At 36.6% G+C, this 26,179-nt stretch overlaps 1 protein-coding gene across 1 annotated transcript; it reads left to right on the top strand.

Annotated features, from left to right (window-relative positions):
- Positions 1-26,179, top strand: LOC126485008 (uncharacterized). Its single transcript, XM_050108612.1, has 2 exons — positions 1-186; positions 25,376-26,179. Exons 1-2 carry the CDS (start codon positions 1-3, stop codon positions 26,177-26,179), a joined length of 990 nt encoding a protein of 329 aa, XP_049964569.1.

Raw genomic sequence — 26,179 nt, 5'->3', positions numbered from 1 at the left:
ATGGATGAGATAGAGGTTGAGAACAAGATAAGGAGTAAAGTAAGTGGAACAAGGGCAATTTTTGAGGATGAGAAGGCAGAATTGTATCAGTTATTGGGTAAAATCAAAGATGTGTTTCCTGAAAAACCAGGGAAGGTGACTAATGTTAAGTATTCACTCAAAGTGAATCTGCATGAACCCATTAAGGTTAGGCAATACCCTAATAGCATTCACAGAGAGGGAGGCAGTTAGAGTATAATTTTGCATGTGTATGTTAGCTACTATTTTTTTCTTTTTGCAAGGGACTTCTTGATTTGTGCTATTTACATATGTGTTTAGTTTTAAGAATTTTCTGGATGGCCTGGTAGTTTTCATGTTTATCTTAGTAAAAGTATAGTGGTACTTGAAGTAGTAGGACAGCTGGTTGACACATCTAATCCTCTCATAATGACTAGTGATACAGGCTACAACAGTTCTAGTCACTGTGCAGCACTTATATGTACATCATGATAGGATGTGAATGTGAGAGGGGGACACTGAGTGGCATTTTTCTGTGTTTATAATGATACGAATATTGATTCAATTTTTCATTAGTGGTGATTGTGATTTGGTCACACACACACATTTTTTTTTGGATGGGGGTGGAGATAGTTCAGCATGGGATTGATGCGATTGACTGTTCTGGTCCCATATTTTCTTAGTTTCATTTTTGTTAGAAAAACTTTGTGTCAGTGTTGTGCAGCTGCAAAAAGTTTGGCCATTTCTGTTCTTGTATAGAAGAAACGGCTGCAATCAAAGAAAAGTCTGTAACCAGCATGTATTTCTTGGTTACATTACCATCTGTGTGTCTGTGTCAGGTTTTGCCCTGAAATTTGGTTTTAACTGTGTCAAGTCTGGAGAACAGAGATGTTCTTGGTATCCAGACACCTATGCTGATAGGAAACTGATTGGGTGAATTTTGTTTGTTCCAGGTAGAATCGGGTTAGCTGACTGGCAGGAGAACTTGAGAAATGGTGCTTGAGGTCCGAGCTGTAGCACTGCTGCAGGTTATGGGCACACCACAGAAGACAACAAAAGGTGTAGTGCTTACTGTATGTGTTGCATAAGAATCAGCATCATGGAAATGCTGATGAATAAATGTATTTAGCATAAGATTAGTTAAGTTAGGGTAGGAAGTGCTGCTGCATAAAATAATATAGGGACTTGTTAATTTCGATTTTTCTGCTATCATATGTAGAGTTTATTTTTGTGTATTATTTCATTTCTGAGGGCACAGATTGGGTTTGGTGCTACTTGCGACACCATGCACTGCGTTTATGGAACAGCAAGTGGGGGTAATTGTGAGCATACAAGCTGTGGGGTGAGATTAGAGCGGCAGTTTCCTGCCGCAGAGCACTTGGCTTGCAGTTGTTATGGGGCTGTGGTGAGCGGCTAGCATTTATGTGGCCTTGGAAAAACCCAAGCACTTGGCAGGGGTACATTTGGCCATGTTTTCGTGCTTGGGGGAATTTATATTCCAGAGAAAAATTGATAAAAATATAACTAAGAGTGACACAGAGGTGTGAGTTGGCACTCATGGACAGAAAAATATGCAAAGCTAAATTATCTAGACGTGTCATAAAAATATATGATAGTTTAAATGTTATTGCTCTCTTAAAAATTGTAAATTTTTGAAAGTTCAAAAGCTAATACTTCGGCAATCTCATTCTTTGGACACCTGATGAGAACTCCAGAAAACAGAATTAGTAAAAAAATAATACAAAAATTATGGAATAGCAAGAGCGATGTTAAATGGATCACAGAAATTAAGGAAGATATAAAAGAACTCCAAATTACAGTAGATGACCTAAAAAACAAGACAGAGAAAACCAGAATACTGCAAGACCCGCAAACCAGACTACAAATGAAAATCAATAAAAGGAGTACAGTAAGAGTGGTCTCAGATGAAGAAACAAAGAAAATATCTGAAAGAATGAAGAAATATTGGGCAGACGGAAGAGCAAAACACCTTTCGTATAAGAATAGACTCTAATAATTATATTACCTAAATATCATATTAAGTTATTGTTGAGCCAAATTGTATCCCTGTGTAACAACTTGTTTACAACTTTGTATTTTTGACTAGAGTGGTCCAATGAAGGCCATAAAATAAAGAATAATAATAAATAAATAATAAACTTCGGATATGCTTTGGCCAATTAATATAAACAAAGTGTCTACGGATGGAGATAGTAGAGCTGCATGGAGCAATCATAGCCGATTTAGCAGAATCTGTACCGTTTTTGAATGAGAGGTCAGAATATGGGATTCGACAGAGAGAAACTGTGTTTTTGGTAAGAAATAAATTTAAAGAGACTAAACTAGCGGCAGCATTGCAAAGTTTAATGAGGTAGATGAGTAAAGAAATATGTATTTTTATTTGTTTATTTATGTTTAGTGTCAAAAATCTTGGACAAGCAAAATCACACCACAAGAACATTATTTGTGAAAAAACAGTGGAAGTTTAAAGTTTGGACTTCAAATTGTTATTGCCCAGAAAATTTCCATATTTTTCAATATATCATATGTGTTTTTGTGTTTGGTTTTAGAATATTCGTAATTTTTGTCAAACATTCTTTTGAGTTAGGCAGTCCTTTCAGGAGTGGATAGGGTGGCCATCTTTGAGGACAGTAGAGTTTGAGCAACGCTAAGAGCCAGACGTGCCACCCATCTGGGGGTAGTAGTGCGTTGGTAGCTATGTTTGGGGAAAAGTATGCATGTAGTGACATTCAAAAACAATCAGGCGCATTATAGTGGATTGGACAGCAGACAGCAGTGTATTTTGTGAATTGTGAACAGACTGTCATATGTCGTGATCACAACATATGAATTTTATAGTGAACTGTTGTAGCATCAGTTATTAATGGCCACCCATAATACAAGCCTGTCAGACTGCATTTTAAGTGTTTACTCAATATATTGAAGACTATTCATGTAAAAATAGAAATAAACTACTTGTTCAAATTATAAATCGACATGAGTGACTCAATATTTTCAAATGTCACTGCAATACCTGCCTGCATTGTTTTGTTATATTTTATTTCATCTTAAAAATTGAGTCTACGACAGGTGTGACCTGGCATCCTATGATAAAAAACGACCCAAAAATTGAGACCAGAAACATCTCTGGGCCTCTCAATTAAGCTGAGTGTAACAAATATTCAGACTCAATGTGTAGTGTCCAGTAGCATCGTAAAGTACACATCAAAAAGACAGACCCTGATAGCATTTGCATAGCCAAGTGCTAGACCACAAAGAACCATAGCCACATTAACTTGCCTGTTCTAAGTTTGCAATAAACCTGTCTGAGAACCTCCATGGTTTGGTTCAGGACTGTTCCGCAACACCTTAACCAATTGAAGTTGTGAAAAACTGGCAATACTTCTATTGACATCGTACCACTCATGATCGACCTAGGATACGCTACTTCCTGAATCAAGAAATCCACACATTGGTTCTGAACCCTAGGTAGCACAGACTAACAAAAAATGCATTATTTTAAAGCCACACACTTTGCAGAAGCCATATGGTGGCAAGGATGCACCACTCCCCCACACCATCTTCTGGAGTCAGCTATTTGTGCCCTGTTGCCACAGTTCGTTACTGTCTCTAACAAAATGCTACTCACTCCTACATCAAAAATGCACTAGCCGCATTACCATGTGCTCTCTTGAATCAATAAGATCTTGCTTAGAACTTTCTCAATCATTACTGAATAACAATCCACCCCTCCAACTCTCATCCCTGTGCTTAACATTCTCTACACTGATTACTATACAATCTAAGCCATAAAGTGAATATGGGTTGTCAGTAAACGTTACCCATGACCAGTCTTGTGGCCACATGCTCTCTAGAATGATAGCCATTCACTTTCCAGGATATCTTCACATGAGGTAAGCATGGCCATCTGTACACTCTCCACATAATCAGCCAGTGTGTCATCAGCGACCTGCACTTTATAAAAATATTCATTGGTCAGATCCTACCACATATATGTTCCCAAATACTTGCCTATAATCCTTTCAAGGAGGACAGTAAGAGATCCATCATCCTGCAATACTTTGGCTATTAACCTTGTCAGCCACCCCTTTACTAACAGAAAAATGATTTGATGTAATCCATCCAGAAACCAGAAAACTTTGGATTTGTCTTGCAATAGGACTGTCAACCACAATACCTCTTTGATATGATTGATATTCTTAATGGACAGAACATGAACACCCTTAATCACCAGAAGCAGAGGGTTAGGAAATTTCCTTAATGGATTCCATTGATAGACGTTTCTATTCAAACCTGTGTGCAAATTTTATATTAAAAAAATATATAATATAATTAATTAAACAAATTGATTTTTTTCTCCCTTTTATCATTTTGATTCCTTATAGATTTTTAAGGGAATGCAATGTCCTTCACTTTTAACTTACATTGATTCCTGTATAATTAGTTCTCATTCTTGACCGTGTGTACAATATTGATTCTTAATCGGACTTCCTCTTCAGATGCAGGTAGCTAGTGACATGAAGTCACACTTCATATTTTCATAAAAATTATTATTCAGATAATACAATGTCTACTACACACTTCTCATGAGAATACGTCTTCTTGCCACGAGATCTAATGACAGAGTGTTTCTAATAATTGTCAAAAAAAAAAAAAAAATGAAAAAGGTTTCCATCATTTGTCTTTTGCCTTCCGGCATAGCAAAATATCTCTTTGCCAATGATTACAGTGGCTGCACTAGTCTTTATCATAGCATGTTGGGGGTTTTCCTGTATGTACCAATACACCTGCATACTCCCTCAAATCTTGACTCTCTCCCACTTTACTCTCCTAATCCTTAAGAGAGGATGATGTCACTTTATCGAAATAGTTTCATCTTGGAGGGCTTGTCTATCTGATAGCATTTAGGGTCCATATAAACAACATATATCACTAACCAGAGCGTGCAGACACAACATCTGATCTCAGTTGGGGGAGGTGCCTTCTAACAAATCAACACCCTCTCTAACTACACCAAGTAAAGAAGTACAGGTGGCGCATGTTGTCTTCACTTCCCCAACTGTTTGTGTTGTGATGGTTGATAACTTGCCCAACATTGCATTCTTGTTGCAGGGTGTCTTTTCTAAGGTACTTCAAACCCAACACAGTTTTGGTTTCCATGGTAAGGAAGTGGCAAATGCACAGAAAGATGTTACAATTCACTGATAAACAAACTATCACCAACTACTAATTGATCCTAATTCTTCTGTACTAAGGAATGCACTCACCTAGCACAAGCATGCTCTGTAACCATTTGAAACCGATGGTAGAAGATTAACCTTAGAGCAGATTTGCTTGGATACAAATTTTCTTAAGTTGAAAGCCACTAAGCTTTTATTAAAAACAACTTTTCACATTTATTAACGCAAAAGTTACGACATGTAAGTTTTTTCATTCATTGATACTTGAACAGATACATTGTTTGCAATATCTTTAGTCACCAAACAGTAAAAAGAAAAAAACACACTTCTTCGTCCTTTTTTTTAAATGGATTTTAAAATCTCAATGGGCTCTATCCAACTAAGAATTTAACCAATGAAATTTATTTATTTATTTATTTTAATAACAATAAACTTTCACAGGGCTCTTGCCCCAAGTAGTTGGACACACCCAACAATCTTCTTCCCAGATGAAGAATTAATAACAACTCAAGTATAGCCCCACAAGATCAGTCAGTTAATATTCTATGGAAGACCAAAAATTCATAGCCACAAGCAACATTTAAGTTAAAAGGCATTAAAAAACCTTTAACAGGATCTCCCCTTAAATCAATGAAAATTAGTCTTACATTGAATAAGAATGTTCAAAGTTTTATGAGGCCCTTGCTCAGACCATTACTTATTCAATGAACTTATGCCCACAGAAGCAGTTAACATAAACATGGGCTATAACCCTCACAAGGTTTAAGGAACTGAGATACTAAATTTCTTTATCAAGATTGTAGTAGTAGGCAGTGACATTTATACACAGGCCTCATCTGTGAGGGCCAGCAGACAAGTTGTATGTGCCCATTAAATACTTTAAGGCAGAAACTTTTATAAAATAACTATAATCAGAGTAACTTAAGAGATTCACTTGTAAATAAAAATACAACTTACAAAAAATCACTGTGTCAATAAAACAATGTCATAACAGTACAATACATTTGCTACCAGAAATACAAATGGATTGTGCATTGCACCATTCCTTGTTCCAGCACTGTTTCAATTGCACTGGGTTAGTGCTGATATTCCTATTTTTGGTTGCCAATGGGGCTGCCTACCAGTGCATCTATGCTCTGCACTAATAATAGTGAAGAACACAATAATAAACAGGTGTCTATAACAAAGACCCATGATTAGTTTATGCTTCATGCCAGACGCATCCAAATTAAATAACCTTTGTACCTCAAACTTGAATTAATAACAGTTTTCATTGACTGAACAGAGTTGTGAAAAAAACAGCTTGCTTTAATACCTTGTTATACTAGAAGTAGAGTTTGCAGATCAGTGCTGAGAGCAGCATGCAAGTGAGGCCCACCTTTCTAACAGACTTTATTCTACCTAGTGGGATTCAGACCCAGAGAATATAAGATGAATGTCACTGACATGTACAACACAGTTCATAGCTTTACAGAGAACAGCACTGCTAGACAGAGCACAAAAGATGCTCACCATTCATTCTACTGCAGACAGACAAGATTAGAGTACAGTCTTGTAAAATTGCTTGTACCACAAGTAGTACATGAAGGCAATGCCATCCGCTATCACTCTGCTGTTCCCCAGTATACACTCCAGTCACCCACGGCTGCAAGAATGCCCCTGCCCAGTCCAGTCAAAGTGGAAAATAGTCACTCACTTTAGGATCACAATGCCACCAATCAGCCCTCATGTCAACTGGACACAAAACCAAAGTTGTTACTGTCCTTCCTGCACACTGCTTAGAAGTCTTTTTTTTTCCCCTGTGCCACATACTCCATAGGCCAGAGTCACAATAAATATCTCTGTGCCAGATTTGCAGTCATGGAGAATAATCAATATTCTCATATCAGTTGCCACACACAGATTCATTCATTTGTGAACATAAATTTATGCAAAAAAGAATAAATGTGTGGATTTAATTAATTTAGCTCAGTGATTATTGATTGTCAGCTAATTCATAATAGCATTTGGACAGAGCTTCAGCTTCATTGTATTTGTTTAATACCCATGGAAAACTACCACTTCGTGTACTGAAGAATCAGCTTAAAAACAATGTCCATTACATTGCCTTTCCAGCATTGTCCATTGAAAATTTCAACATTGATGTGATTCAAATGGTTTAGAGTTTCATAAAATATGTTGCTCCATAAACAGCTGAGATAGAGCATGAACTGTATTAAAAACTACGAAGGTGAACAATGTCTCTCTTTTAGTAAAATCATAATCTCTAATAGACATCCATACAATATTTATTGTTCCACGGATGAATAAATAAATAAATAAATAAATAAATAAATAAACATGAGCAAAGAGAGTAGTAAGTTAGACAAATTCTGTTAGTTAACAATTCTTACTTAATTAACCATGCAGCATGCCAGACGAGAAGCCATAAGTACCTTAGCTAAGTTTCTTTATAGACTACAGAATTTGTTATGAATCAGATTGAGCTTCTTTGGGGATATGTGAAACACACAGCATTTTCTAATTATATTTCTTCAATTCCAGAATTCAGTCTCTATTGTTTTCCTCCCAGTGTGTTGTCAGTGACCACAACATTTGAAATACATATGTCACGGGACATTTTATATTCAGAGTTTCCACTGGAAGATAATGACACTTTTGCAGGAATGTACACAAAATATGTAAGTCTGTTAATGATGAATTCTTGTTACAGCTCAGAGACCTTATGATGCCGAAATAAGATTCATGTAGAGCCCGATTTAATTTTTCTGTCAAGACATAGCTGGAAACTCTTTTCCACACATATTCAAATATTAATAACATAATTTCAATAGTTACTCTGAGGGAGAGAAGGTTCTTCTGGAAGCAAAGGTAATTCTTTTATCACCTTGTAGCAAGCAGAATATGTCTGGGGTCTTTTAATGTTGGTAGCAGGTTGGGTAAGGTCGGTAAGCTATTGTGTACCCAATGGGCTGAATGTTTATTAAGTGATAATGTGGCATGTAGTTTTTGTAGACTAAGACAATTCAGGGAATTAGTAAGCTACTTCGAAAGTATGTACTCACTGAACAATCGTATAAACATCTGTTGCCAAACTGTGATTTTAAAATATATGAAATTGCAAATAGTCTTGAGTGAAGTGTTTAAATGTTAGGAGTTTGTTCAGATGATTAATATGTTGCACAGACTAATGTGTTTGAATATACTATATGCCATGAAAGGCCATCATTCTTAATAATTTGTTTTTTGAGACAAATAATAAACTGAAAGTGAATCTTATTTCAGTGGGCAGGGTATGTTTATATCCTAGGGGACAATACCTTCAGTCTTTCTGTTTAATAATTCACAAATAGTTTGTTCAATATTTAGTCACTGAGTGTCCATAAGGCTTGCCTATAATCTATTGAAATTTTTCTTAAGGTCACAGGACAATGGTTTACAACCAGACCTCTATATGAGGAACTGAGCCACTAAACTGAATTATGATTTTGAATTTGGCCTAGAGTTATCAGGAACAATGAACTATTTAGCTGATGAATAATTTAACTCCATTTATTGGTTACCATAAACAGTCTGGTGCAGTTTCAGTTGTTTGGTATATTCATCATCATCATCATCATCATCATCATCATCATCATTTAAGACTGATTATGCCTTTCAGCATTCAGTCTGGAGCATAGTCCCCCTTATAAAATTCCTCCATGATCCCCTATTCAGTGCTAACATTGATGCCTCTTCTGATGTTAAGCCTATTACTTCAAAATCATTCTTAACCGAATCCGGGTATCTTCTCCTTGGTCTACCCCGACTCCTCCTACCCTCTACTGCTGAACCCATGAGTCTCTTGGGCAACCTTGCTTTTCCCATGCGTGTAACATGACCCCACCATCTAAGCCTGTTCGCCCTGACTGCTACATCTATAGAGTTCATTCCCAGTTTTTCTTTGATTTCCTCATTGTGGACACCCTCCTGCCATTGTTCCCATCTACTAGTACCTGCAATCATCCTAGCTACTTTCATACCCATAACCTCAACCTTATTGATAAGGTAACCTGAATCCACCCAGCTTTCGCTCCCATACAACAAAGTTGGTCGAAAGATTGAACGGTGCACAGATAAGTTAGTCTTGGTGCTGACTTCCTTCTTGCAGAAGAGAGTAGATCATAGCTGAGCGCTCACAAATTTGGTATATTTAGTGATCAAACCATCTGTAGGACAGGAAAGTTGCAATATGCTAGTTGATAGTCATGAAAGTGTATGTAAGATATTCAAATTCACTAAAACCCAGAACTTAATCAGCATGGTATTTCCTAATGTTTAGAATTAATTTTGCTACAGCAAATAACAGAATAATTTTTGGTATTGTAATCATGTGCCTTTTCATTGAGGGTGGTTTCTGGAATAAATCTAGTGTCATTGAATGGCTTCCATCCAGTAAATTTCTGTGACCTGTCTCTGACTTTTATCATATTTTTACACTGGAAAAGTAGTATTATATTTTGTAGTTGGAAGATTAAAGATAAGTTAGAAGATGTAAAACCAAAGTTATTCATCTACAAACTAAATATTAAATACCTCTGCAGCAAAGGGGGAAAGAGGCAGATGAATGGTAGAACATTAGAGACCTATAGTAACACTATATATTTCCTGTTTGTAATGAGAGATCCCGGCAGATTGGAAAAAGGTAATCATATGCCCAATTGTTTAAAAAGGCAGTGTCACAAAAGTGCATAATTATCAAGGGAGCTCACTGCTGGAGGTAGGACATAAAGTGTAGATCACTCTATACTAAGTCAACTAAAACCATTGCTTGGAGGGATTGTAGGTACATACCAGTGTGGATTTACCTCTGGGCTTTCAACCAGCTACCACATCTTTATATTGAGACAAATGATGGAGAAGTTTAATGAATTTGATAAAGACCTACCTACACCTTATATTCATTGACTTCCAGCAGGCCTATGACAGAATTAATCAGACCACACTCTGGAACATAATGCAGGAGTTCAGAATACCAGTGAAGTACATTAGGCTGATTGCAGCTTGTTACAATAGATCTAGTTTCCAAGATGGTTGGCACCCTTCACAGTTAAGAATGGGTTGAGACAGGGTGATCCTCTCTCACCAGTTCTGTTCAACACAATGCTGGAAAAGGTGAGAGTGCAGTTGGCTGTAAAAGAATGATGGAGTTGGTTGGAAGTGATACGATCCTTGCATTTGCAGATGATGTGATTGTGGGCGAAACTCTGAATGAGGTGACAGTTGATACCTCTTGATTTATGCTAGAAGTGAGCAAACTAGGGTTATTGGTTGATGATGAGAAAATAAGGTATTTCTCATTGACAAAATGATATGAATGCCATCAGTATAGACATTTACAATTTTGAAAGAGTTTGAAAATTCAAGTACCAGGGGTCAATATTGTCGAATAAAAGTGAGATAAAGAAGGGAATTTACAAAGAATAGTAAGTGAAAACCAGGTGTATTGCAGTTTATACCATGTGTACGTCAAGCATCGTATCCCAGGAAAGCAAGATACAGCTATACATGTCACCAGTGCGACCTGTATGGTTGTATGGTTGTGAGAGATGTGCAAGTACACAGACACTGGAAGAGTTCATTCACACATTGGAGAAGAAGATTTTAAGGAAAAGTTATGACCCAGTATACAATGCAGAAACTGCAAGATGGGAAAGAAGGCACAATGAAGATCTGTATCAGCAGATTAAGAAAGCTGATATTGGGAGAGTGATTCCAAGAACAAGACTACAGTGAGCAGGACATGATCTATGAGCAGAGGGCACTATCCCTAATAGAGTATTTGTGCACCAGCCAACTGGTAGACATACAAGAAGTTGTCCATGAACAAGGTGGAGATTCAGGACATTAGTGACCCTGGAAGAAGCAGATCCAACAGCCAGCACAGAAAATGTCTGACACAGAAGTAAGTGGGTAAATATATGTAATAAATTTCTGTGATGTTACAACTATTTCTCATGATTCGTGGACATGATGTGTTAATCATTTCATTGTGTTCTCTGTATGGCTTATACTTGCATATTTTTGCCTTTTGCCATGGGCCTAAATGGCCTGTGTATGTCCAAGAAATGATGATGATGATTATGATAATGATGATAATTTGTAGTAATAGATGGTTTATTTATTTGAATGTCAGGTATCCTCATTTTACAGCTGTCACCATGAGCTAACAGATTATGTGCTGTAGGCATTTGTAGTGTGTCTCTAGCTCTTGTTACTGTTGTAATAAACAATTTCCTATACAAATGTTAATAACCTAATTCATAACTATGGCACAAACATGGTGATAATTTTGTAGGAATCATCTCTTAATTGCTATTACGAAGCTGTCTTTAGATTTTTTTGTAACTCTTGTGGAAGCAATTTTAGTGTTTTTGGTGAATATATATTTTTTATTTCTAGTCACAGACAGAACCTCACATACTTAGCATCCATAGCCTCATTGTGGTTTAGTTTCACCCCTCTCCCCCATGTGGAAATCCACACAGCATCTGTTTAGTGGCTGTCAGTTATCCACCTACCCTGTCACCTCGCTTACTGCGGCCCCTATGACTGTTCAACAGTTCTTACTTACCGGTCTGGCACAGACACTATGCTGCCAATTTTCCAGCCACATATTGAGCATCTAAACCTTCCATACTGTACAAGGGACCTCCAGGCACTGAACGTGAGCAATTTTTATTATTTAAATTTTACAGAGTCCACTTATTTTGCCCATTGCCTTTCAGCTGATGTTACAACAACTGACTGGTTCAAGCCGGAATAGGCCAAATTGCCATCAGCAAAGCCACCTTGTCAATCAAATCACATTGCCAGATCACTTAACTGGTGGGACTGAAGGCTCTCAGAGCCACAACCAAAAAATATCTCTCTTCTCTTCTGAGTGACTGCCTACAGCAGACGCTAAATGGCTTAGTTCCTTCATCTTTGAATATTCCTTTCTCCTTCAAGATAGGTCTGGGGCTACTGACGTTATCATCTCTTGTCCTCCTGGCAATCCTTGCCATTTAATCCATTTAATCTCGAAGTGCAAATAAATCAATAAATCAATAGGGGGGTGCTTTTTTTTAAAAAAAAAAAAACAACTGTGCACCATGTATTAATTACAAGCCCACTACACCTCAAATGACATGTACAAACAGGTATCAGAATTGGGATACCGAATTCACCCTGTTTTCAGTTTTGAGGTGCTGCAAGCAAATTACTAAGCCATGAGCGGCTGTGTGAAACTGTTACGTGGGGCCACCAGACTGCAAGCTGTGACACAATGGATGACTGCTTAATGCGTTCAGTTTGGGCTACTTGCCCCAGCCTACCCAGAGCCACTGCTGCTACAACTGCATGAGGTCAACAGACCTTTCCTGTTGCTTGTGATCCATTTGCAAAAGGCCATGTCGCAGGTACGATGAGCCAGCACTACCCTGATGCCGGGTATCACTGTCAGATCACTACCCAACACTGCCATACTGTTTATCAATCAACAAATGTAAGTCATGAGCTTCGCTTTTAGGCAGAAGACATCATCAGTGGCCAGTGCTGCCTGAGACAGATCTGAAAGCTACTGCTGAAGACTTTTTTTCCATGTGTGTAGTTTAAATCAATGTGCACCATCAAGTCACAGGACAGCTAGAGATGACTCCTGACAAGCAAGCAAGACTTGAGCGACACCAGGTGGAGAATGATTATCTACAAAGGTGGCTTAATGAAGCATTAGTAAATCCGACACCACAAAGCAGTGCTATACTGTGCCTGCAACTAGCCTCATTTTCAGGGTTCCCATAGATGGTTCCACCCAGGGCAGTAACTGATGTTGCAATGAGTTTGGTAGTTACCACCAGCATGTGCAAATCAGGCGAAAATGTCCACACTTGCATACAAAATATAACAGATGTGGGGAAACTGTCCTCATGGAGTAATGAAGTGTTGGTATGAGTCGCCAACCTAGAATTGCAAGGAAAGCCACATGCTTATGTAAATTCTATGGAAGAACTCAGAAATACTAAGACATTTGACTTCCTTTCAAAAGGGCAAGTGTATAGATATGGAGATAAGTATAGCATTAGCTATTATATGACCAACTTTTCAAAATGGTTCAAATGGCGCTGAGCTCTATGGGACTTAACAGCTGAGGTCATCAGTCCCCTAGAACTTAGAAGTACTTAAACCTAACTAACCTAAGGACATCACACACATCCATGCCCGAGGCAGGACTCGAACCTGTGACCGTAGCGGTCACTCCAGCCGGCAACTTTTCATCCTACACCGCTTAGTGATCTCTAGTCTGGAAGAAAGTATAATTCTCGCTATGGATTGGATAGTGAAATATGAGGTTGGTTTTGGATGGAGTGCTAAATAATTGTTTACTTTGGAACCTAAAAATAATACTTATGTGAAAACTAATTTCTGTCTTTTAAGCTGTGGGAAAAGTTGTAACTATTTGCAAAACATTGTGATCCAAGATGAGTACAAGATGTCATATGAAGATTTAAATCTACACGAGACTGATGATCCGGATTTTGAAAGTGTAGTAGATTGTAAAGTGACGGAAGCTAAAACTCTCAATGACCAACAAAAGGAACAACATAGGAATTTGTTATTGGAGTTCAGAAATGTGTTCAGTGAAAGACCAGGGAAAGTGAAAAGCTATCAGTGCATGCTTTACCTTAGAAATCATCAACCCTGAAGCCATATAGTATATCATTTTCAAAAAGAAAAGATGTGGAGCAAGAAATTCAGAAAATGGAAATGTGGGGAGTAATTGAGAGAAGTAGGAGTGCTTACAATAATCCTTTGCTTGTGGCAAGTAAGAGAAATGGTGGTGTGAGAATTGTTTTGTGCTCTAGACATCTTAATAGGATTCTTATCAGAGAGAATGACCATCCTGAGAACATGGACTAGCTGGTACACAAATTTGATTATGTAAAATTCATGAGTAGTTCGGACTTGATCTCTGGATTTCACCATAGTCACTTGAAATTAATTCTAGAAAGTATACTGCATTTTTGAATGGCGGTATCTTCAATACTGTGTGGTGCCATTTGGGCTAAATGTATTTGTAGCTGAATTCATAAGAGCACTGGAATCTGTCTTGGGAAGTGAATTACTAATTGTGTACTTGAATGACATTTTGGTCACTGAAAATACTTGGGAACAACATTTGGATCTGTTAAGAGAACGTGTTTACAAAATTGGAATAAGGAGGTATGACTTTGAAAATAAGTAAGTGTAAATTTGGCGTTAAAGAAATACAATTTTTAGGACATGTTATATCTGAAAAAGAAATTTCATCTGATAAAGAGAAACTTGATGCTATTGCTAATTTTCTTGCTCCTTGTAACAAGAAGCAGTTTAAATCATTTTTTGGGTTAACTGGATTCTATAGAAAATTTTGTAGCAGCCAAGCTTTGAATGCTTCACACCTGAGTGAACTTTTGAAGAAGAATACTGTTTGGGATTGGAATCAGGAATGTCAGGATGCTTTCGATGAGATCAAAGGTCAGTTGTGTCAAAGTCAGATATTGTTCAGACTGGATTTGTCCCATCCTTTTTGTATTATGACAGACAGTAGTGATGTTGGTTTGGGTGGTCATTTATTTCAGGAGGTTGAAGTTGAAAGTGTTATTGAACATAGATCACTTCATTTGCTAGTAGACTATTGCTGAAGCATGAAAAGACACACACTGTAACTGAGAAAAAACTCTTGGCTGTACATTTGGCATTCAACAAGTTTAAAAATTATTTACTAACTCACAAAGTCAATATCTGTACTGATCACAGAACATAATGTTATCTCCAGGAGTGTAAGCTGTACCATAACAGAATTTCTTGGGCCTTGTTTTCACAGCAGTTCAATTACGAAATCAGATACATTAAGAGCACAGACAATGTACTTGCTGATGCTTTATGTTGGCTACCTTTAGGGAGTGACTCATCTAACAACTTTGGAGAAGGAGGGAAAAAGTTCAAACTTTTGTTCTCGAGAGGTGTGAAAGAGGAAAAAGAGATGCCGAAAATTTGCAAAGACATCTGCAGGTATCAAAATCATGATCAAAACTGGAAAATAGTAAAGAGCATGTTGGGTAAGAAAGGAGGAGAAAAGATGGAACAATATTACAAGGTACATAAGGGTATTTCATTCAGGAGACATAAGACTGACTCAGATGATTGGAAATTATGGTGGCCAGAACAATGTATTGATACTTTAATTATTTATACACATGAGAGATTTGGTCATTGTGTTTCAACTAAATGTACACAAAAGATCCAGAAAAACATCTATTCTTATAACATAGGAAGGAGAGTCAAGAAGAAGAATGCCAGCTGTGGCAGATGTTAAACAGTGAAGGTAAGTAACCAAACAAGTAGAGGTCAAATGCAAAACATACTGCTTAATAGTAATCTAGACCTTGTGTCTGTGGACATCTATGGACCTTTGCATAAGTCTAAGAATGAATTTGTTATGTTTTTTTGGTGGTTGATATATTTTCAAAGTTCATAACCTGTTTCCTCTTAAGAAAGCTACCAGTAAGCAATCATCTCCAAGTCTGAAAACAAATTTTTTTATTAGATGGTATTCCTATTTGTTGATCATGCAAAAGTGAGGCTTATTCTAACCTCTGTGTGCCATCTGTCAAGTAATCCTGCAGAAAGATAGATGAGAGAAATTTGGAAGACTGTTTAGAACATGCTGTAGTAAGAATCTTACCAGTTGAATAGGCTAAGTCAGTGATTTTGAGGATATTATGAGCAGCTTACAACATTCTTCAACAGGTTCTTCACCATTTGAAATCATGTTTAACCGAAGACTAGCTAACTTTATTTCTGAAAATGTTAAGTTTCCACCAAGTAAAATTATTTTACCGCAAGAGAGAGATGAGTGTGTCAGGGAGACGATGAAAAAGCCGGGGGATAGGAGAAAGCAGAAACTTGATGGTAAAGGCAGATTTTCTAAGTTTGAGGTAGGAGATCTTGTGTTGGTGAAAGCCAAAAAGAAATCTAAAGTGTTGACACCTGAGTTCTTTGATATTCATACAGGACCATTTGAAATTCTTGAAAATACACATCTTAATGCATACAGACTTGAGTATCCTAAATCTAAGACATTTTTTGGATTATGCAATATCACTTAACTGAAAGCATATAGATATGATCCATAAGTATCTATTTTTTTTTCTTCTTTGTTAGGAATGTAGTATTTAAGATGTGATTTCTAAAGCTCTGTCTTGTCTATTGACTGAGTTTAGGTATATGCTACACTATATTTACAGGCTCATACAACTATATAATTCTGACACATAATAGATGTGTGCTTTATATTTTGATACACATATGCCATGTCACTAAATGGGCAGATCCTTTTACAATTTTGAAATGTGACATGCTATTAAATATCTTGTAATAGTTTTCTGATTTTAGAATGATGCTAGTGTTACCTATTATTATTATTCTTATGTACTCTGCAGAAATTGATTTAATTTAACTGTCAAGAACTCTTTTGGTAAAGTCATGGGTGTTTTCGTAACTTGAGTGAAGACTCATTTTCTTCATGTGCACTGTAAATATTAGGAATTGTATCTTGAAATTTCATATGTGCAAACCAAACTCATGTATAAGTTAAATACAGAAGTCTTGTCAGTACATCATGGACTATGGTCCATACCTCATTTTGTAGGCATTTGTCATGGACTGCATCAGTGCAGTCCAACTTGTCTTGCTTGTGTACATAATTTCTTTTTATCTGCTAATTGCCAAGTGAATGTTACTTTGAGATATCTATAGTATATATCTGTATCTTACCTTACTAGTTCAGTTTTTCATTGCATTTAGCTCTCTTTATTAATGTACTATAAGGGTGAACACTTTTAATCCATTCTGATGTAACACTAAATACTTAATTTTTTTCAGTATAGATAGGCAAAACATGTGCCGTGTGATGTGAGGGAGGTGCTGAACAGCATACTTAGTAGATAAAACAATGTTTCAGGATTCAATATGAAAGCTAGACAGGAAGTTACCTATCCGTTGGAGCATGTGATGAGAAATCTAGGGAGGAAACTGAAATATGTGGGTGGATTCATTCCCACACTCCTGTATGGCTGTGTTGTTGGTCCTGTCGACTTTCAAGAAATCATAGGTGCTGGGTAATGTACCCAAGCATCTGTCAACTACATCAGTCTTGTGACTGAAATTTGTAAATTGTTAGCCAACAAATTATCCAATATGCAAAGTTCTTGTATTTATATGAATTTCAAGGAACTATTTGTTTAGAAAAGAAGTCACTGCTGTGGGCAGCGTTATTCCACATAAATGTATGTTTTTCCAAGTAGGGGGCTTAACCTCCCAATACCATGTGTAACTTAAATCATGTTTGACTTGGGTGTAATGCTGAGCAATGTTGATGTTCTATGACTGATGATTTGTTATGTTCAACACATAAATGTGAAAACTTAAAAATTTCAGAAGTATGTTCTATGAATATGTTCTATGAACCATGTTGTAAATAATTATCAGAATCTGGTAAAACTTAGGTACTGTTAGGTTAGTAATCATATTATTTCAATGAATTTTCTTGTCTCAACACTCAGTATGTATTTTTTTTTTTTTTTTTTATCGATTGTAATCTTCCAGGTTTCTATATATGTCAGTTAGTTTGTGTGAACAATTATCAAATAGTGTAGAAGACACTTACATTTGTGATTATTAATTGTGTATAGACCGTATAACAAGATGTATACATTTCTGATTTCACCCACTGATTTTGGTCCTCATGCTACTAGAATATGTCATCATTCCAAGCTATTAATGACTCTGAGTGTGCAACTATTGATTGAGGCTAGTTGCTTCCTCTAATTATCATTTACATGTGATTGAACTTATTGATATATGATTATGAACTTTATTCATTTTGTTGTGTCAAAACATTTCTGATAGTGTGTAACTGGTGTGGTTTGGATTCATGGGTCAGTTCCCACATCGTGAGCATAGGCCCTAACATTTTTTCATTATTTTCTCTTTTCATGAGGCAGCATATCCTTACATATTGTGGTTTATGTGACTGATTGATTTTCTGCTATACTCCTACTTGCGATTGAGTATATTCTTCTGGTCAGTACCCGTTGTGAGTTTTTCGAGTCATCTCACTCGTCATACACTTATGCTCTGAATTCTTTCTTCTCTTTTGATGAATTTGAAGGTGTGACTTTATAGATGGAAAGTTGCAATTTTTAATTCTAGTACTTTACATTACCTCTGCACTTGTTTCTATAGTTTAGTGTTGTAATGTTGTAGTTTTGACTTTGTATCATTTGTCTTGGGACAGAATGTTCCACAGATCTGAAAATTTGAATGCCATGTCTTCATATATGTATAGATTATCACTTGTAGAGTAGATATTTTTCTTATGTTTTCTGTAATATATATTGCACTAAATTGTACTTGCTTCTTAAGTTACTGATTTGAAGCACTGTTTCTGGTGTAACTTCATTCTTAATTATCAGCATGTTAAAAGAGACCTGTAAACTGGTGTAATCAATATTCTTGTAGTTAATATGTTATGTATCAGGTACTTCTATACATCTGAATTCCACTTTATGATCGTTAATATGCTTACACTAGTGGTATTTACTATGTTTGTAGGAACTATGTTTCACTTTTGTATTATGTTCATTTACATTAGATTGTTATGGTAACACTTTTCTATAATACTTTAGTATTCATTTTTACATACCAGTAACATTAACAGACACTTAACCCTCATTCGTTGCAATACTGAAAGAGACTTACACATTATACTAGATTAGAGCATTCTGTATGACACTAGATATGTTAGAACAACTTCATGTGAAGTTTGTCCATACTTTTATGAATTGTCACCATATGTTAATTTTGCCATTTCACTACTCAGGTTTCACACTTATTTGGACTATATACAAATTGTAAGCAAGGAGAACTCTGTTTGTTGTAATCAGAAATTTGTCAGATGCTGTATATTTCCTTCTATAACTTTTGGAGATTTTTGTAAGCTAACCTATACTTATGTTCATAGGGAAGTGATGTTCATAAATCCTAAAATTTCTTTGTGATTTGGAATTTAACTTTGACAATCTGTATTCTATCTTTTGTCATCATTTTGCACACCATTTAGCAATAGCAAACCTTATTGTAGGTCACAGAATATTGTAAACACATTGTTTCCATATTATGTAAGGAGGATGTTGTAACAGGACACCTACCTCCAGCATTACTTTTTCTCAACACTAGTTGTCAATACCTGTAATATTTTTCGAATTTTGAATAGGTCAGTATTATTTCAGTTGCTTTTCTGAAAATTTTCATATAATTTTATACACAGTATGTTATATTTCAAGCTAAACTTTATGAAAAGGAATTACTTAATATTGATGTTATAATCAACAAGCACTAGTTCTGTATGTACAGTTGAAATTACTTTTTTTTAGAAACATTTGAAATTAAGAATTATTTACACACTTAAAATTTCTGTTATTAATTACACAAACCTGTACTGTTCACTGTGTTTATTTCTGGATTCATTTATGAAATAATAATCAAAATTAATCATGTATGGAAACTAGTAGGAATTCATTTGTTAAGAAAAATTGTATACTCTTTGGATTATTGTTATTTCCGCAGAATGTGAGAGTCATACTCCTAAGCTTGCCACTGATGTGATTGGACATATTTTTGCATAACAGGTGCGAACAACATAATTTCAGCTTTGTTAATGTGAAAAATCAAAATAGCGCATGATATACTAAAACATGAGAAAATATATTTATGAAAAAAATTCTGCAACAACAATCTTCCAATTTACTTAGTTCAAACCAACCATGAGGACCTGAGGTTAGATTTTCAGCTTCAACAATCAGACCCCTAGACAAGAAGAATGGAGTCATCTCAACATGACAAGCTAGGTGAACTAGAAAGTTTATTGTAATTTTCGCTCCTCTCAAATCTTCATGAAAGACTTTGCTTATTAATTACTTGGACTGAGTATTGTTTAATGTGGGCAATAGATGGATGAAGGAAGGAGGGTGGAGATTTCAGTAACCAGCAGAAGTGTTTAAACTCAGAAGAGTGTTCCTGGAGTCACTCGGTAGCAATTCTGGATGTGTGGGGTATCACTTTGGCTTGCTGGAATTGCCCAAGTCCATCGGAATAAACAATGGACATGAATGGATGCAGGTGATCAGACAGGATGCTTATGTATGTGTCACTTATCAGAGTCATATCTTGACGTATCAAGAGGTCCCTTATCAGTCAAACTGCACACGTCCACCACCATTACAGAGCCTCCACCAGCTCAAACAGTCCCCTGCTGACATGCACAGTCCATAGATTCATGAGGTTTTCTCCATACCCGTACACGTCCAACTGCTCAATACAATTTAAAATGAGACTGCTCCAACTAGACAACATGTTTCCAGTCATCAACAGTCCAATGTCAGTGTTGATGGGCCCAGGCGAGGCCTAAAGCTTTGTGTCATGCAGTCATCTAGGGTACACGAGTGGGTCTTCTGGTCCAAAAGCCCATATCAATGTGTTTTGTTGAATGGTTCACACGCTGACACTTATTGATAGTCCAGAAGTGAAATCTGCAGCAATTTGTGGAAGGGTTGCACTTCTGTCATGTTGAATGATTCTCTTCAGTTGTTGTTGGTCCCATTCTTGCAGGATCTTTTTCCAGCTGCAGCGATGTCACAGATTTGATGTTTTACCAGATTCCTGATATTCACGGTACACTCGTGTAATGATCATAGGGGGAAAATCCCCACTTCATCACTACCTCAGAGATACTGTGTCCAATCACTCATGCACTGACTATAACACCATGTTCAAACTCTCTTAAATCTTGATAACCTACCATTGTAGCATCAGTAACCAATGTAACAATGCGCCAGACACTTGTTGTCTCTTGTAGGTGTTACCGACCACTATATTCTGCCTGTTTACATATCTCTATATTTGAATATACGAGCCTACACCAGTTTCTTTGGTACTTCAGAGTATATGTGATTAATGGGTAGAAGGGACATAAGGCGGAAGGAATTCTTAATGTTAGTGTATATCTTGTATGGCTGTCTGCTATAGTATTCCTCAAAGTCAATGTACAGTGTCATGACCAATAATTTCCACTACCTTTGGTGGTTCAGTAGAATTACTTTCTTGCTACCTAATTTAAAATTACTGCATCAGTGTTCTCTAAGAAGGGCGACATTTCTATATAAAGCTAGATCTTTCACTGTGTAGATAATTTATTCTACCGTTTTAATAGTATTAAGTATTTAGCTGTAAGAAGTTTTTATTTGTCTGTCTTTCCTCATACATTTGTACTATATGAAATCAGAGCTTGGAGCATGGGGGAAATGCCTTCATTACTGATCAGTTTGACATACGTAATATAACTTGACAATATTATGAAAAGAGAAGATTCTGAGTTAAAGGTAGGCACAACAAAAAGATGGCAAACATGTAAGCTTTCAGCCAGAAAGGCCTTCATCTGTATTAGACAAAACACACACACACACACTTACTTTCGACTGAATCAAATTCTCCACCAGGGTTTCAACTACTGTTGTGCGTTGTGCCCTGAAGTGAGGAATGTCCTACCCACTATCCTTCCCACCCCTCCACCGTCCATCCCTACAAAACCCCTGCTCCCAACCCCTTGCCTCATGGATCATATCTCTGGAATACACTTGATGCAATACTTCTCCCATACATCCACCCACCGCCAACTACTCCAGTCCCATCAAAGGCAGGCATACACATGAAACAAGTCATGTGATCTACAAACTATGCTGCAACCTCTGTCCTGCATTCTACGTAGGCATGACAACCAAAAGCCATCTGTCCACATTAATGGCCACCAACAAACCATCTGTACACATGAATGGCCACTGACATACTGTGGCCAAGAGCTGGACCACCCAGTGGGTGAGCACACTACACCAACAATGTTGTTCATTTTAGTAATTGCTTCACAGTCTGTGCCATCTGGATGATTCCTACCAACAGCAGCTTTTCTACAGTGTGCACATAGGAATTCTCCCCGCAATATATGCTATATTCCGATAAACCTCCTGGCCTCAACCTTCATTATTCATTGCCCTACATCCACCTTTCCAGTTTCCTGTTCTCATTCCACCACTACACAGCCCCCTATTCCACCAACACACCCACTGTCTTTTTACTTCTCTTCTTTTTCACTGTAATTAAAGTGCGCTAAAGGGACTAATAAAACAAGTGCATTGATGAAAGGAGTACCGGAACATTATTCAGAGTACTTTCTGAGTGGAGTTCCTGCACATCTACGTAGGGCAGGGGATATTTATCAGTTTCTGTGACTTTGTTGATGACACTCATGTCAGCATACAGGTGATAGGATTTCTCACCCTAACTGGTATTTTGGGAACAATTGCATTGGTGAGATCCAGGGGCTGAAGAAAGGTTGCTGTTGCTGAATATTCTCTTCCAGACTGAGTACAAGTGATACAGAATTTAACAGGGTTTCTGTGCTATCAGCCTGGCATTGCTGGTCAGAATTTTGTGTTATGTTAAGTCAGCGGCCAACAAACATTGCCTCTCCTCAAACAACCACACAAATTCTTCTAATAATGGATACAAAGGCTTCATTCTAATTACGAAAAGTGTGACAACTTATCCAACAAGCGATTTTTAAGGGGTTAAATGATTGCATAAATGTCTTTTATGGGCAATGATTTCTGTTTCTTATGCTGCTGAAATTGCTTTCTCCTGTCAGAGGTAACTCATCATCAAATATCTCCTCTTTACTGGTCAGTATAGTTCCATGTAGTATTGCAACATATTTTACTCCGAAGTTTTCTAAGCAAACTGGGACATATATTTTCTGCCCTAAAAAGCCTTGTTTCAGAAGTACCTGAAATATATCAAGAATGTAATTCTGAGAGAAAGGGTCAACAAGAAAGACAGTTCCTTTTGCTCTCAGATTTTGACTACAGCCAGAACATCTTTCCAGTACTGCCACATAAAGTGCCAAAGAACCCACAAGAATAACACCCACCATAAAACCAAAAGGATGAAAGAATGGTACACACCACAATTAAACAATTTTAGAACAGTTATGCTCATGTATAGTAACAGGTCTCACCATAGTGAAGCAGATAAAAATATCTACAAACTAGCCAGAAAACACTATAGGCCTGAAATCAAGATGGTAAAATGCAAAGCCAATCACACATTCATACTCAATTCCACAAATAAATGCAAAGCAGTATGGAAAGTCATTAAAACAGAAATAAACTGCCAAAAGAAAGAAAACTGTATACAAATTCATCCACATATATTAAATGCACATTTTGCCAATCCTGTCTCTGACATTAAGATATAGGAAAATGTGAGAAAAGCATCAGTACTGCTACCTACAATACACAGAAAACTGAGTAATAAATTGGAATGGACATTAGTAACTCCTAGGTAGGTCAGTGAATCAATAGCCAAGCTCAGTAACTCCAGAGCTGAAGACTGCTATGGTTTATCTAATTATGTTATAAAAAATATAAGAGAAGAAATAATAATCCCCTTAACAAGGGTAATAAATAAGATATTAAATGAGGGTGTTTACGCATATTGTTTAAAAATTTCTGTTATCATACCTTTGTATAAGAAAGACGACAAAGATTTACCTGACAATTACCGACCCCTCTCGCTAGTTCCCATAATTTCGAAAATAATAGAGTACTGTATCCACCAGCAAATGAGCCAGTATTTTGAATTGAATAAACTGCTATGTTCCACACAGTAGTGGTTCAGAACTGGTCTCTCAACTGCGAAGGCAGCAGGAAGCATTGTCACTAAAGTATAAGACTCCTTTGGGAATAAATGCATAATTAGTGCAAGACTGTTGAACTTAAGAAAGCATTTGATACTGTATCCCACAATATTATTATAAGAAAGCTACAGTATTATGGAATAGGGGAGAGTGCTCTCCAGCTATTACTATCTTACTTATGCAATAAGAAACAAACAGTGGTTATAAATGAAAAAAGATCCAGTTTCTTGTGAGTTACCAAACGAGTACCACAGGGCTCCATACTTGGACCTTTTCTTTTTGTAGTCTACATAAATGATTTGCCTTCTTCATTACCTTGTGACACAGCACTTTATGCAGACGATACAATACTAATTACTCAGGGAAACAACTTATATGAATTACAGAATAATGTAACAGTAGCAATGGACAGATGTACCAGCTGGTTTCAGGCAAATTCGTTACAGATAAACAATAATAAGACAGAAGATATTGTATTTAATTTGAATGCCCTCAAAAATGAAAACAAATCTGTAAAACTACTAGGGTTCCATATTGACCAAAAACTTAACTGGGAAACTCACACAGGCATGCTATGCAAAAAACTGTCACATGTAATCTTCTTGTTACATAAACTGAGAGGCTCTGTTAGTAGAACACTCCTACCATATGCATACTTTGTCTTCTTCCGCTCTCATCTCACTTATTGGATTATACTATGGGGAAACCCCCCAATTTCAAAGACTGTGTTTAAATGGCAAAAAAAAAAGCAATCAGATGTCTTGTAGGACTACCACCCAGACACTCATTTTAAAGAATTAAATCTAATGACAGTCTCTGGCTTGTATACTTATAGTTTCCTGATGTATGCAAAGGAAAATTTAAATAACTTTGCCCTTAAGATGGCAATGCATTCACATAATACAAGAAATGGACATACAATTGACATCCTGTTTGCCAGACTATCAAGGATTCACTGCAGTTATAAGTATCTAGCACCCACATTTTTCAACAAATTACCCAAAAGTGCTCATTCTATGCCCATGGATAAATTTAAAGTAAAATTAGCAAAATGGATAAAAAGTAAAGTATTTATACAGTTCAAGAATTTCAAGAGAGTGCAATAAATGATATTGACTTTTGATGGTACTTTTGTGAAAGGAGTATATACTGCAAAATTAGAAATATAATATTATGCAGGCAATTTGTCTTGTCAAATAACTGTATATATAGATGTATACAATGTATCTGTAACTTTTATTATATGACACCAATTACATATAAAATGTTTAAAGGTGAATAAATATGAATGAATGAATGCATGTTACAGGGGCATTGGCTTTTAACATATATGAATACTAATACAGGAAAACAACTACAAAGTGATATTACCTTAAAAATAAATGGAAAATTAGTCTCCAGTGGGAAAGAAACAGCAGAGGAATTCAATAACTACTTTACAGAAACAGTAGAAAACCTGGCTAACCATCTTAAAAATAGCTGTCCCTTCCAACTAGAACCAAACTTATGCTCTGAGACTCAATTTTTAAGGCCTACATCTGAAATTGAAATAGAAAAGACACTTCATAGCAAAATTTTTAAAAAAAAATCATCTGTTGGACAAGATCAAATTCCGTGCTTCCTCCTTCATAATTGCAGTAACTTTATCAGTAAACCCGTAGCCCACATAATAAACTTCTCATTCCTGAATGGTGCATTTCCTGGTATGCTCAAAATTGCAAAAATTATACCCGTCCACAAAAAAGGAAGCAAAGAGGATCCCACTAATTATCGACCCAATGCACTGCTTTCAACTTTTAGTAAAGTATTTGAATATATAATGGCCACCAGAATCATGTCCTTTCTAGACAAAGAAAATATCCTGTCACCTGCTCAGTTTGGCTCCCAAAGTAAGAAAGCTACAACTGATGCAATACAAGAATTTCTAGATCATGCACTGGAGCTTGTGGACAAAAAACTCCCAGCCATAGGTATCTTCCTAGATCTAACAAAGGCCTTCGACATGGTTAATCATAGTATACTTTTGCAAAAGATGCATTCCTATGGAATAAGAGGAAATGCCTATGACTGGTTTAAAAGCTATCTGGAAGATCGACAGAGTATGTTGAATTAA

The sequence above is a fragment of the Schistocerca serialis genome, chromosome 6 (assembly GCF_023864345.2).
Source record: "Schistocerca serialis cubense isolate TAMUIC-IGC-003099 chromosome 6, iqSchSeri2.2, whole genome shotgun sequence".
Lineage (NCBI taxonomy): Eukaryota > Metazoa > Arthropoda > Insecta > Orthoptera > Acrididae > Schistocerca > Schistocerca serialis.
Note: the sequence above shows the minus strand (reverse complement) of the source record. Positions and strands in the feature narration are given on the sequence as shown.

Bases quoted from the DNA above. Each gene is read 5' to 3' on its own strand.
- LOC126485008 (XM_050108612.1), top strand. From the start codon at position 1: ATGGATGAGATAGAGGTTGAGAACAAGATAAGGAGTAAAGTAAGTGGA. The intron at 187-25,375 runs GTTAGGCAATAC...TGCATGTTACAG, and splicing joins ATCTGCATGAACCCATTAAG to GGGCATTGGCTTTTAACATA.